General features: G+C 52.4%; 1 protein-coding gene across 3 annotated transcripts in view; it reads right to left on the reverse strand.

The window, feature by feature from the left end:
• The window catches only part of SIPA1L3 (signal induced proliferation associated 1 like 3), a 111,087-nt gene that overhangs the window by 4,538 nt on the left and 91,916 nt on the right, over positions 1–14,633 (reverse strand). For all 3 annotated transcript variants that reach the window (XM_081200144.1, XM_081200143.1, XM_081200142.1), the window contains 4 exons: positions 12,070–12,232; positions 8,727–8,922; positions 7,162–7,305; positions 763–895 (listed from right to left, as the gene is read on the reverse strand). In XM_081200144.1, the coding sequence (XP_081056270.1) occupies positions 763–895; positions 7,162–7,305; positions 8,727–8,922; positions 12,070–12,232 (636 nt within the window). The remainder of the gene's footprint in view (positions 1–762; positions 896–7,161; positions 7,306–8,726; positions 8,923–12,069; positions 12,233–14,633) is intronic.

Below are 14,633 nucleotides of genomic sequence, written 5' to 3' on the forward strand. Positions count from 1 at the left end.
TCGCTCTATAAGACGCACCAGACCACAAGACGCACCTAGTTTTTCGAGGAGGAAAACAAGAAAAAAAATATTCTGAATCTCAGAAGCCAGAACAGCAAGAGGGATCGCTGCGCAGTGAAAGCAGCGATCCCTCTCGCTGTTCTGGCTTATGGGATAGCTGCGCAGCCTGCATTCGCTCCATAAGACGCACACAGGTTTACTTTTTAGGAGGGAAAAAGTGAGTCTTATAGAGCAAAAAATACGGTAATTGGGAGAAAACGAGGGCCGAGATCCCTCCTCGGAAAAGATGGAAGATGGCAAGCGAGTGAAAGCAGATTAGCACTTGTATCTTAGCCCCATTCCCCGTATGAGAACAGAGCCCCCTTGCCAAGACCCCCAGTCGGTGCCCTGACCCCAAAATGTCCAGAAGCAGGTTGAAATGGAAGCGCCCCCCCAAACCCCCCCAGAGCTGTGCAAAAAGGGCAGCCCATTATTTTAGGTCGATTCCCCTCCACCCTGGGCATCCAGAGAAAGTGTACCTGCAGCTCCCCCCCCCCACACATTTTTTGCCCGCCCCCACCAGAGACCTTGCTCCCCCAGGGAGAAGAAGGAGAGGAAGCCTAGCGTGGCCCCCTTGCCCCCCAGACCTCCAGAGGGCCCACGTTCAGTGCCAGAAACACGCTCCCGGCTGGGTAGTCGGAGGCCAGGGCCCACCTTCCCCAAATATAAAAGCGAGGGGCTGGAGGAAGGGGCTTCTGCCGGGAGAGGGGGGGTCTCTCTCACCTCATGGTGGGTGTCGTGCGGGGCGTCAGCTGCCTCTCCAGGCTCAGGTGCCCCAGGACGGGGCTGTGGGCAGAGGGGACGTCCGGGCTCAGCGTGGCGTCATGGAGGGAGAAGAGGGAGACGGCTCTTTGCACTGAAAGGGGAGCAGGAAGAGGAGAGTTTTGCAACGCGGTAACCCCCAGCAGGCCAAATAACAGCCCCCGCTTCCTGGCAGAGCCCATTGCCCCATTTTTCTGCACGTTTCCGAGCACAATTCCAAGTGTTGCTGCTTGCCTTTAAAGCCCTAAACGGCCTCAAAGGCCCAGTATATCTGAAGGAGCGTCTCCTCCCCCATCGTTCTGCCCGGACACTGAGGTCCAGCGCCGAGGGCCTTTTGGCGGTTCCCTCCCTACGAGGAGGTTACAGGGAACCAGGCAGAGGGCCTTCTCGGTGGTGGCACCCGCCCTGTGGAACGCCCTCCCACCAGATGTCAAACAGAACAACAACTACCAAATTTTTAGAAGACATCTGAAAGCAGCCCTGTTTAGGGAAGCTTTTAATGTTTGGTGCATTACTGTATTTTAATATTTTGTTGGAAGCCGCCCAGAGTGGCTGGGGAAACCCAGCCAGATGGGAAGGGTATGTATGTATGTATGTATGTATGTATGTATGTATGTATGTATGTATAAATAAAATAATAATAATAATAATAATAATAATAATAATAATAATAATAATAATAATAATAATAATAAATATTCTGCAGGAAATGGGACTGCCAGGGCTGTGAGGCAGGGAGTCGTCCCCCCGGCCCCTGCCTGCCTGAGGGGGGCAGAGGGTGTGTGCCCTTCTTTGCACGCCGCAAACAGCGGAACTCCCTCCCACAAGAGGCAGCGGAATGGGCAAACTCATGGAGCGGAATGCTGTCGACGGCCAGGAGCCCCAGGGGCCGTGCTCTGCGCTCCTGGAAACGGCAGGAGGGGGGGGGTTCTTGGACTCAAATCCTGCTTGCAAGTTCCCCACAGGAAACTGTTCAGCCACTGGGAGAACAGGATGGAGGATGAAACGGACCACTGGCCAGATCCAGCTGGGTTAATCTTATGGACCGATGGAACCTCCATGTCCAGGGACAGTCTATCTAGAATACTATTTGAAGCTTTCTTATGTTTTTATATGTGTTGGAAGCTGTCCAGAGTGCCCAGATGGGCGGGGTAAAATAATAATAATAATAATAATAATAATAATAATAATAATAATAATAATAATAATAATAATAATAAGGCCATATATGGCCTCGGACCCTCGGACCTACGGGACCACCTCTCCTGGTATGTCCCACGGAGGACCATACAGTCTTCAAACAAAAGTATCTTGGAGGTCCCGGGCCACAGGGAGGTTAGGCTGGCCTCAACCAGAGCCAGGGCTTTTTCGGCTGTGGCTCCGACTTGGTGGAACGCTCTGTCACAAGAGACTAGAGCCCTGCAGGACTTGACATCTTTCCGCATTGCCTGCAAGAGAGAGCTGTTCCACCAGGCCTTTGGCCAGGGCACAGCCTGACCCCCCCCCTTCTGTAATCCTCATAGCACTCCAGCCCAATGGTTGTCATTGATTTGATTTTGATTTGATTTTAGAATGAATTGATTTTAGAATGTATTTCAATCAATTGATTGTGATTTTATGTAAACTGTGTTATTTTTATTGTTGTTAGCCGCTCTGAGCCCGGCTGCGGCTGGGGAGGGCGGGATATAAATAAAATTATTATTATTATTATTATTATTATTAATTCACAGGTTCTTAGGGCCAGGTGATAACCCACCTGGTGCCGTTGCCAGAGCCTTCGGAGTGCAGAAGCAGAGAATGGAGCCCCAGCCCATTTTCCGAGGCTGCAGCGCTGGGGCTGCAGGTGCAGCTGGCCCAGCGCTGTGGGGCTCAAACTGGCCGGGCAACACACTGGGCCCAGCCCTTCCCTGGCAGGCAGCCACTGGGATTTGCTGCTGCTGCTTTGACGGGCGACTTGGGATTCGGGTTCTGCAACAGCGCTGGGCCTGGAGGAGTCAGGGCGTTTGCTCCCTCCGAGCTCAGGGCAAGGGCCGAGGTTCCCGTGCCCTGGTGATCTCAGCGCTGTCTGCTTGAAATCTGCTGCCACCACCATTGAGCATCAAAGAGGCTTGTGGGGGGGGGGCTCCACCCCCCAGCGCTTGCCCTCTCCTCTCACCCAATTAGCCGCTTCTCCAGCAAAGCCTCTCACCTCCCCATTCAACACCCCCCCCAGCAACTGCTGAGCTCTTCCACTCCCCCCAGCGCTGTGATCAACCTCTCCCTTCTCCCTTTCCCTCAATTAAAACAGCCAAGTGCTAATTAAGGCTGAACTTCCAAGGCACAGGAGCCTAAATATAGAGGGGCTGAAATGTCAAGAGGCAGGGAGTTGCCGGGGTGCGTGGTTTGGGGCCAGGGAAGCCTCAGCTGAGATTCCTGGGTTGGACTAGATGGCCCTTGGGGTCCCTTCGAACTCTGGTTCCAGGGGGAAAGAGGGGGGGATGCTGGGGGGAGGCAGGAGGGGGTCCCTGCTCCCCAAAGCACCAGAAGATGCTGGGAAGAACATAGCACTCTTTGGTGGCACTTGGACAGCTTTAAAACCCCTCTCCCCATGGCCATTGTATGACCCACACCTATGGGTGCTGTGCGTTGCCAGGCCAGGGACTCTGCCCTGCTGCGGAACAGGGGCAGATGCCACCAGCTCTATGCCCGCAGAGTCCTGGGCTGTCACAGCCGCACCCAAAACGCTTTCAGCTCCCGTCTCCTGCCAGCCCCTGGATTGGTGGGTCACCCCCGTCTTCCGAGCCACAGGGCAGAAGGGCAAGGGGCTGCTGCAACGGGCAACAAGAGAAAGGGCCCCTCTCTCCCCCTCTGTGGCCGCAGGGCACCCGAGGAAGACCCGGGTGCTTCCTGGAGGGCGTTTGCCCGCTCCTACCTTTCCCCGCCGGGCTCCCGGGCACCAGAGCAGAGCAGGAGGCACAGGTGAGCTGAGCAGCGTGCGGCCGATGACGAGAGCCGATGGCCCGTCTCCTTCCTCTGTGCTCGGCCGAGTGGCTGCTCTGCTCTGGAGTCGGGAGGCAGGCAGGGAGGGTGGCGCCAGCGTCGTGACGCAGATGGCAGGCCTGAGCAGATTGCCGAACCTCCTCCCCGCCCCCCCCCCCCCGCCGGCAGGGAGGCGGCTGCTCCTCCTTGCTGCCAAGGGAGATCCCTGCCGGAGCCGGGCCTTGCCTGGACACGCAGTCGCTCTCCACCCCCCTGCCCTACTTTCGGCTCAGCAACGAGAGCCGAGCCGCTGCTCCTCCTCCTCCAGCCCAAAGGAAAGCAGGTCACGGAGGCAGGCAGCTCCCCAAGGGGCAGAAACCGCATCCAGGTCCTCATTAGCTTGCCTGCCTGGAAATGAAAGCGGCCGTGCGGGGGGGGGCAAAGAGGGAGTGGGGAGGGGCCTCAGGGCGCCCCCAAGCAGCTCAGGGGCTCACCCGGGTCACTCGCAACCCACAGTGGCATTTTAACGTATTGTGACACGGCCGTTGCTCCTCTACCGATTTTTGCAAGCAATTTTTTGATATCTGGGTTTTCGAAAGGGTTGTGGAATCTTGCTCCGTTTGATGTTGTTCATTCGAAAATCATTTAAAAATAAATTTATGTGCACTGGATCGGAAGCTACAAGGAGTGCAATCCTCGACGTTTTATTGCGTTTTCCGGCTTGTGCATTATGGAGAGGCAGTGTGCAAATTAAATCTGAAATGGAAGCGCTGGGGCAGAAGGAGGCTGGGGCTTTGCAGACAAGAGGCTCAGCTGAGAGGCCAGCAGGGGTGGGGGGGCTAATCCAGGATGCTGGCGACCAGGAAGAAGTGGGGGGGGGGGAATGTCTGGGAAGGCTAAGCCCAGGCAGATGGCAAGCGGAGTGCCTGGGATTTTTCTTTCATTTTTTCAAGGAGGAAACTCACTCCCCTACCCCAAATCCAAATTCAGTGCCTCTTTCACAGATCCAAACACATTTATTTATTCGGGGTTTTTTTTCCATTTCAGGAAATTTATACACAGCTTGACCGCAAAACAAAAACCCTCAAAGAAAAGAAAAGATAAAAGCATAAGATTTTATGTTTCTGTCTAAAACAGAAAGATGAAATAGACTAAAAACAGGTCAAAACTCACGCCAGGTTTCTAAGCATCTGGGTGAGGCTTGTCTAAACAAGGATGTGTTTTAAATGGGCACGCAAAAGGAAGGGAGACTGCATGGTATCAAAAGGCAGGGAGTTCCAAAGTGCAGGTGTGGCCAGACTAGGAACGACCGAGCTCTTACACAGGTGGAGCAGGCATTACCTGGCACCTGCAGCAGCGCCCGTTCTGCTGATCCAAGTGGTTGGAGTGGGCATGGATGGGTGAAGGCCACCTTGCAGGTAAACTGGTCCCAATTTGTTGAGGGGTTTTTCTATACGGACTGTAACACCTTGAAGTTGACTCAGGAGCAAATGGGCCTCCAGCGTAGATATCCCAGCAAAGGGGTTTCAGGCCTTGCTCTCGTCAGCAACCGCGCTGCAGCGTTTTGCACTGACGGTTCCGGGAATCCAGCCTTGAACTCAGCAACGCATGACTTAAGACAAAGGTGTCCAACTTCCAAGAGACTGTGATCTATTCCCTCTCTAAATAAACTGGCGGTGATCTACCCATTGGACTGACCAGAGTTGTTGAGATTTCTTGGGGGGGGGGAATTGGGGTCACGCCATCGACCAGGATTGACTAGGGATACCCCACAATTGACTGGTAGATCGCGATCAACCTGCTGGGCACCCCTGACTTAAGAGATCCCTAGAGCTGCCCTGGCAGGCCCTGAGGGATCTGGAGATCTCAGTCTCCACCTTGGTCCTCCATCTGACTTTGCAGGTAAGACGCCTTCTGAAAACAACGGCTTCAGGTCTGCGCCGCCAAGAAGGGAGCAAGGGCACCAGGAGAGCGGGGAGGAAACTCCCCATTAAGCAAAACTGGAGCGGTCTGCCCCACGGAGGACCTTTAGGTCCATAAATAGCAACATCCTAGAGGTCCTGGCCCCTAAGGAAGTCAGGTTAGCCTCAACCAGAGCCAGGGCCTTTTCAACACTGGCCCCGGCCTGGTGGAACGCTCTGCCTCATGAGACCAGGGCCCTGCGGGATCTGATTTATTTCCGCAGGGCCTGTAAGACAGAGTTGTTCCGCTTGGCCTTTGGCTTGGAATCAACTTGATCCCCTTCCCCTCTTTCCTTTCTCCTTCTGTGATGGAACCCCTACTTGGGGACTTCCCTGGCTTTTTTCTGGCCCACGTAGGACCAGTCTGGATAGTTGGCTTTGGTGAAGATTTGATGTTTTCATCCCCAAAAAGTTTTTGATTTGAGTTTCTACTGGAATGAGGCTGCATTTTAATGTTGTATTTTAATCTTGTTTTTTTAAGTTGTATTTTAATCAATTGTTTTTATACCTGGTGTTAGCCGCCCTGAGCCCGGTCTTGGCTGGGGAGGGCGGTGTATAAATAAATTTATTATTATTATTATTATTATTATTATTATTATTATTATTATTATTATTATTATATTTCCTGGGACTCGGGGACGCCCCTTCTTCCCCTCCCAGGCTCTCAAAATGATGTGAGAGAGGCGCCCAGAAAGAGCCACAAGCCTCCTAGTTCAGCTGATGGAATCACAGAATTGAAGAGTTGGAAGAGACCCCAAAGGCCATCTAGTCCAACCCCCTGCAAGGCAGGAAGCACACAGCTGTTCACAATTAACAACATGGGTCCAGTTTAGCTGCGAGATCTTCCTCTCCCCCTGTGCGCCCACTCGACCGCTTCCATGGATGCAACTGGCCCTGTGACAGGGGCCACATAATTCATCCCTAACCTGGTAAGAAATCAACCTTACAGGGTGGCGGTGCCCAAATTTCGGAAATCCCTGCCTTTTGACGTCACCGCACTGCTTTCAGCTAAAACTGTATTCCTGCTTAGCCGAGTCTGCTTGGGAAGTTTTTGTGCGTCTTTTAGTCTGCTGTCATTCAAACTTTTTGAAAGTCTTAAATCATTGCTCCTAGCTTTTCTCAAGTGACAATCTTACGCTTTCATCTTTTCTGTAAATGGCTCTCATAAAACAATCAAGCGGCGCGTAAATTTCAGGAAATAAAAGTAATTCACGAAACAAGGTGCTCAGCTGCAGCCAGGAGCCTCACAAGGCCCCATGCCACTCCCGGAAGAGAACCCAGGAGCCGGCCTCCTTTAGGACTAGAAACCCTGCGCCAGCCAAGCGCAGGCCCCGGGGAGCCTCTGCCCCGGTGCAAGGAGGGTCAAGCCCCCCAGAGACCCCCAGGCAACCGCTTCCACATGCTGGCATCTGGCAACGCTGCCCAGGGAGGCCTTCCCTACCTTCGTAGGCCTTGGCTGCGTTGACCAAGCTGGACCACTCCAGGCCGGCGGCCGTGTCCGGAAGGGGCATCATGCCCGGGTCAATGCGCCGCAGAGGCTTTTCCCGCACATCCGTCAAGGAGAGCTCAGAGGCTGAAATGGTGCCTGCAGGGAGAGCAACAGCTTCGTCAGGCGGCTGCCAACGTCTCCCCAGACAAGACCACACTCCATGCCAAGTCGCACCCGGTTTGGAGGCCCCCCACCAGGTGGAACCAGAGCCAAGACACAGCCTCTCCAGTCGGCAGAAGATTCTGGGGCTCTGGGGAGCCAGTGCCAACTAGGCCCCGGCAGAGACCAGGGTTCAGATCCTGCCACATGGCCACAAAGCTCGGGGCTTTGGGGCCGGTCGCTGCATCTCCCGGCTCAGGATACCTCCCAGGGTTGTTGTTATTATTATTATGGGGTGAGAGGAGGGGTAAACCACGTACACCACCTTGCCTTGGCGGGGGGGGGTCCCCCCTTTGGCTAACAAAAGACGGGGGGGAGGCTTAAAAGGATACTTGGCCAGGAGAAAGTGAACAGAGAAAAGCTTTTCTCCCTCTCCCAGTGCTCGAACTCGTGACATCCAACGGAAGGCGGATGTTGGAAGATTCAGGACGGATAAAAAGAAATTCTCCTTTATACAGCAGTATACAAATTTAATAAATTATTATTAATAATAATAATAATAATAATAATAATAATAATAATAATAATAGGAAGTCCTCCTTCACGTAGCACAGTGTTAAACTGTGGAACTCCCTGCCACAGGAGGCAATGAAGACACCCGGATGCCTTTAAAAAAATAGGGTTGGGCAAATTCACGGAGGAGGAGAGGCCTTTGGAGGGCTCCCAGTCAGGATGGCTCTGCTCTGCCCTCATGGTCAGAGGCAGTGAATGCTCCCGAAACCCTGGGAGGGAAGCGTTGCTAATCCTCCCCTGCCCTCCTTGCTGGCCCAAGTAGGACTAATTCAGCCAGCTAGCCCTGGTGACTATCTAACGCTTATTAGATGTAAAAGGTAAAGGGACCCCTGACCATTAGGTCCAGTTGTGGCTGACTCTTGGGTTGCGGCGCTCATCTCACTTTATTGGCAGAGGGAGCCAGCATACAGCTTCCGGGTCATGTGGCCAGCAATACTAAGCTGCTTCTGGCGAACCAGAGCAGCGCACGGAAACGTCGTTTACCTTCCCGCCAGAGTGGTACCTATTTATCTACTTGCAGTTTGACGTGCTTTCGAACTGCTAGGTTGGCAGAAGCAGGGACCGAGCAACAGGAGCTCACCCCCTCGCAGAGATTCGAACCGCCGACCTGATCGGCGAGCCCTAGGCTTTGTGGCTTCCCCAAATTGATTTCTGAACTTTGAATTTTATTGTTATTCATGTTTTTATACTGTATTTTATGCTGCTTCTACAATTGTTTAAAATTTGTTGTTAGCCGCCCTGAGCCCGGTTTTCTGAACCGGGAAGGGTGGGGTATAAATAAAAACCTATTATTATTATTATTATTATTATTATTATTATTATGCTCCCCCCAAAGCAGAACTCACCCTTCCTCTCCGAGAGGCCCCCGTTGCTGGGGGCGGGGTGCTGCTTCCGCACGGGGAGGGTGCTGAAGGTGCTGGTGAAGAGCACGTCCCCCGGCAGGGGCTGCTCAAAGCCGTAGGCACTGGCATAGCTGGGGTCTCGCCTCCCGCTGCACAGGCTCTCGTCCGACAGCGTCCTCTGCAGGGTCTTCTGGGGGGACTGAGGGCAGGAAGAGAGACACGGTCAGAGGAGACTCGGGAGAGGAAAGACCCGCTGAGACCGGGGACTCTCTTTCTCCCATGGGGGCCAGAGAGACGCTACCGGGAGGCCCATGAGCAAAGAGGATGGAGAGCACATCACCTGGAATCATAGAGCGGAAAGGGACCCCTGCGGGCCATCTAGTCCAGCCCCCTGAAATAACGCAGGAATTACAGTGGACAGAGGGCTTAAGAAGGAGAGTCCCGCACAATTCCAAGGGAGTCTGCTCCACTGTCAAAACGGCTCAGAAAAGCCTTACCAAAGTTTAGGCAAAGAATTCCCTTTCCTGTCATTGTGTTGCAGGAACACCCCCCCCCCCAATCATTCAGTTTGTACAAGCACGACACACACACACTTCTGTTATAAATTCATAGTAAATCAACCGTACATCCACTTTTATTTTGCTCCATGAAGAAAGGACTATCAAAGGGGGACGGTTTGATACAGGACGGCCATAATCCCTTAAGCGTACCAACACACCCTCAGGAGCCCTACCCAGTTGGCATGCCACCTTGATGGTCCCAGACAGAAGACCATCAGGGTCACAAAGGACTTGCATATGGGAATGGATTCAACACGGACTGAAACAAAGGACAAGGATTAGAAACTGCAAACTCCCCTCTGTCACCTGGAAGTGACTCATGGGGAGGGGGAAAGGAGGAACCAGCCAGGTGACAGGACACTCAGGTTACCTCCACAACTCCTCCCTCAACCCCTCCTTTTTGTGATGCAGTTGTGATGTAATCTTAGGGGTGTAGTTTGTGGGATTAGCAACTAATAAAAGTTGGGGACTTTTTTGTTCTGGGCTTCCATTTTGCTGCGTCCTGGGACAGGACTTGTGAGTCCTGTCGCAACAGTTTCCAATAAAGGCCAAGCCTACAGGCTGCTGTTTTGCTCCAAATTGTCCTGGTTGGTGTCTTTGTTTTTTGCCCAAGGGAGCCCTCGGATTCCTCCGTTAACAATTGGAACCCCTTGGTTCGGATCCCAACCTCTGGAGCCACGGAAAACAAGCTTGTTCCCTCTTCTATGGGACAGCCCTTCAGGTACAGTCATACCTCGGGTTACAGACGCTTCAGGTTGCGTTTTTTCGGGTTATGGACCGCCGAAATCCAGAAGTACCGGAACAGGTTACTTCCGAGTTTCGGCGGCCTCGCGTGTGCAGAAGCTCTAAATCGCGCTTTGCGCATACGCAGAAGCGCCGAATCGCAACCCGCACGTGCGCAGACGTGCTGCTGTGGGTTGCGAACGTGCATCCCGCACGGATCACATTCGCAAGCGTCCACTGTATTTGAAGAGGGCTGTCACCTCTCTGTAATCTCTTTCCTGGGCCAAACAGCCCCAACTCCTGCAACCATTCACAGAAGCGTAGAATCAGAGATTTGGAAGTGACCTCTTGGGTCATTTAATCCAACCCCCTGCAACACAGGAATCTCAGCTAAAGCATCTGTGCCAGGTGGTCATTCCTCATGAGGCTTAAGTTTCCAGTCCCTTGATCATCTTGGTCACCCTCCTCTGCACACCTTCCAGTTGCCAACATCCTCCTTAAATTGTGGTGCCCAGAACTGGACACAGTATTCCAAGTGTGGTCTGAGCAAGGCCAAATAGAGAGGGACTATGACTTCCCTTGATCTGGACACTAGACTTCTGTGGGTGCAGCCAGGAATAGCATTCGCTTGTTTTGTTGCTGAATCACGCGGGTGACTCACGCCTTGCTTCCTGGGCTCTGGGAAGGTTGCACGAAATAGAGGCTGGGCCCTCCATCTTCCTGCCCCCCACCAGCTCTCCATTTATTCATTTCCCTGCCACCTCCGTGCAATTCTGCAAGCGCTCTAAGTACATTCATACCGTGGGATGTATATGGTTCAGGTTGAGTGTTTTCGGGTTGCGCTCCATGGCGACCCAGAGGTAACGGAACATGTTACTTCTGGGTTTCGCTGCTCGCGCATGCGCAGACGCTCAAAATGCCGTCACGCGCATGCGCGGAAGCAGCGAAATGCGACCTGCACACGCGCAGTCACGTGTTACGTTTGCTTCAGGATGCGAACAGGACTCCCGTTCACATGCAGAGGTACCACTGTGCAGTCCTACCTCAAGTTGAATGTGCTTCAGGTTGAGCGCTTTCAGGTTGCACTCTGCGGCAACCCGGGAGTAACGGAGCACGTTACTTCCGGGTTTCGTCGCTCGCGCATGCGCAGACGCTCAAAATGCCGTCATGCGCGGAAGCGGCAAAACGCGACCCGTGCACACGCGCCGTCACATCTTACGTTCCATTCAGGATGCGAACGGGGCTCTGGAACGGATCCCGTTCGCAACCCAAGGTACCACTGCACTGTATTTTTCGCTCCATAAGACGCACATTTTCCTCCTAAAAAGTAAAGGGAAATGTCTGTGCGTCTTATGGAGCGAATGTGTGGTCAATCGCTGGTTCCCTTTCCAGCCCTGCCCCCTTGCCCTGCCCTCCATTGTTGAATGTTCTGCAGACAGAGGCCGTTTGTTTCCCCAGCGACGTGTGACTGGCTGATTAGACTACAGTGGTACCTCGTGTTAAGTACTTAATTTGTTCCGGAGGTCCGTTCTTAACCTGAAACTGTTCTTAACCTGAAGCACCACTTTAGCTAATGGGGCCTCCTGCTGCCACCGGAGCACAATTTCTGTTCTCATCCTGAAGCAAAGTTCTTAACCTGAAGCACTATTGCTGGGTTAGAGGAGTCTGTAACCTGAAGCGTATGTAACCTGAAGCATATGTAACCCGAGGTACCACTGTATCTGTCTGGAAAATGTAGAAACAGCTCCCTTTCCTTTCCTAAAGAAGCTGCAGAACTGCGTGCTGAACCCCATAGAAACAGGATTTTCCCCCTTTGCAAAGTAAGCTCAACAACTTTGGGCTGATCCTCAAAAAAGGGGGCTTTTCCCCTTTGCAAAAGAAGCTGCACAACTGTGAGCTGATCCCACAAAAACCAGGGCTTTCCCCCTTTCCTCTGCTAAAAACTAGGTGCGTCTTATAGTCAGGTGCGTCTTATGGAGTGAAAAATACAGCAAGTCAGGCAGTGAGTTGTGTGTCTGCTGGACTCTGTGTGCTGCCAGTCCCCCTCTTCCTCCCAAACTCACCAAATCCCTCTCCTGCTCGGCGGAGCCGCCGTCCATGATGATCAGCTTCTTCAGGTCGTCCTCAATGGTGGACTTGTAGGTCTTGCGGGGGGAGCGGAGGTCGCGCAGGGAGGCCCTTAGCCGCGGCTGTCCAAAGACGTTCTTGGTGTTCAGGTCCACTTGCCTGGGGGGAGAGAGAAAAGGGGGTGATGGAGAGAAAAGGCTGCAGCATTCGGGGCTTTTTCACTTTGGGGAGAGGCAGCTTTGCAGGAGGCAAGTTTTTCTCCTAGCAGTAGAACTCAGGGAATGTTGAGAGACTTAGCACAGGTGAAAGGAAGTCCTCCTTCAAGCGGAGCTAATCTGTGGAACTCCCTCCTACAGGAGGCAGCGATGGGTCACCGACTTGGGTGGCTTTAAAAGAGGAAGGGGCAAAGGGCTTCCAGTTTCCGGCGGTGGGAAATGGCTGACTCCCATACGATTGGATCCCAGCCGTGCCGGTAATTCAGGGCTGGTATGGGGGTAATTAGCCCTGGCAAACTCCCCAGGGTGGGGGAGGACTGTCTCATAGATTGTCCGAGATTGTCAGCTTGCATCAAGGTGCAAGCGGCAGGACACTGGGTCCCAGAGCACGACACGGCTGGCACTCTCTGAAATCACTCTCATAGCCGGAAATATCTGTTTGATAAAATAATTGCATTTGGACAACAAACAGACATCGTCTGGACCGAAGAAGAAAAAACCTGCAGAACTGTACAGTCCCTGGTGTTTAAGCTCGGACTTCAAAGAGATTCTCATGATGGCGTTTGGATTACGGAGGTGTTTGGTACGTCCTTTTTCTATTCTTAATATCTACAATTGGTTTTCTATGCCAAACCTCATCAAGAAATTTAATTTCTTAAAAAAAGAGTACAGATGGACTTTATTTATAATTAAGTATTCAACTGCACAGCTTTACTTAGACTTGAAAGATTTGATAAATATAAAAGAAGAAACAAGATGGCACTTGTTAATACGACGCAGTACAGAAAAATGAGAATTCCTCCCTTTTTTGAGGGAAGCAGGAAGTATTTGGTGGCTGACTTTGTAATGACTTGAGATAACAGTTTGGGACAACATACAGTGCAGCTGTTTGCAGAAGTTTTTCATTATGAGCAAGAGATAAGGCTGAATGGATGTCCAGTACGTTTCCGAGCACAATTCAAAGTGTTGGTGCTGACCTTTAAAGCCCTAAACGGCCTCAAAGGCCCAGTATACCTGAAGGAGCGTCTCCACCTCCATCGTTCTACCTGGACACTGAGGTCCAGCACCGAGGGCCTTCTGGCGGTTCCCTCACTGCGAGAAGCCAAGTTACAGGGAACCAGGCAGAGGGCCTTCTCGGTAGTGGCGCCCTCCCTGTGGAACGCCCTCCCACCAGATGTCAAAGAGAACAACAACTACCAGACTTTTAGAAGACATCTGAAGGCAGCCCTGTTTAGGGAAGCTTTTAATGTTTGATGTATTACGGTACAGTGGTACCTCACAGTATTTTAATATGCTTTTGAAAGCCGCCCAGAGTGGCTGGGGAAACCCAGCCAGATGGGCGGGGTATAAATAATAAATTATTATTATTATTAGCAGCCCCCCTACTAGGGCCTGGAGGGGGGGATTGTGTGGTCTCCATGAAGGCTGATCGATCGCCAAATGACTTATATCTGTGGGTTATAGTTCCTTTACATTGCAATATTGCAAACAGTCTGCCCAATAATCTATAGTAACAACTCAACAACGTGGAAGGTACTGCGTCATTAAATCTCAAAAGAAAGGTTTGGACAATTGGAGTGATTTAACAACTTGGGAATTGCTGCGTCATTAAACATTAAATGATAAACTTGGACAACAGCCTGGAATGGAAGATTGGAATGAAGTCAGAAAAAGCTGCGCTGGTAAATAGGCAGTTGAAAAAATATATATTTACAGTGGTGCCTCGCTAGACGAAATTCGTTCCGCAAGTTTTTTCTTCTTGCGAGTTTTTTGTCTTGCGAAGCACCGTTTCCCATAGGAATGCATTGAAAATCAATTAATGCGTTCCTATGGAAACTGCTTGCCAGGCTGGCGGTGCGGAGAAGGGCTTTTCTCCCCACCGCAAGCCTTCAGGACAGGTACGGGAACAGAGGGGAAGGGGCGCAGCGCTTCTTCTCTGTTCCCGGGGCTTGCGGTGGGAGGAGGGTTTTTCCTCCCCACCGCCAACATTCAGAACAGCATTCTGAATGTTGGCGGTGGGAAGGAAAACCCTCCTCCCACCGCAAGTCTTCAGGACAGCCATTCGAAGGCTGGCGCGGGGAGAAGGTGTCTCCGCCCCACCGCCAGCCTTCGGAGCATCCTTCCGAAGCCTGGCGGCGGGAGGAGGTCTCTCCGCCCCACCGCCAGGCTTCGGAGCAGCCTTCCAAAGGCTGGCGGCAGGAGGAGGTCTCTCCGCCCCACCGCCAGCCTTCGGAGGAGGTCCGAGGACAGTGGGGAAGACGCGCTGCGTTTCCCCGCTGTCCCGGAGATTTCCCTATGGGCTTTCGTCTTGCGAAGGAAGCCCATAGGGAAATTTGTTTTGCGAA

This window comes from Podarcis bocagei, assembly GCF_964188305.1.
Source record: "Podarcis bocagei genome assembly, chromosome: 7".
NCBI lineage: Eukaryota > Metazoa > Chordata > Lepidosauria > Squamata > Lacertidae > Podarcis > Podarcis bocagei.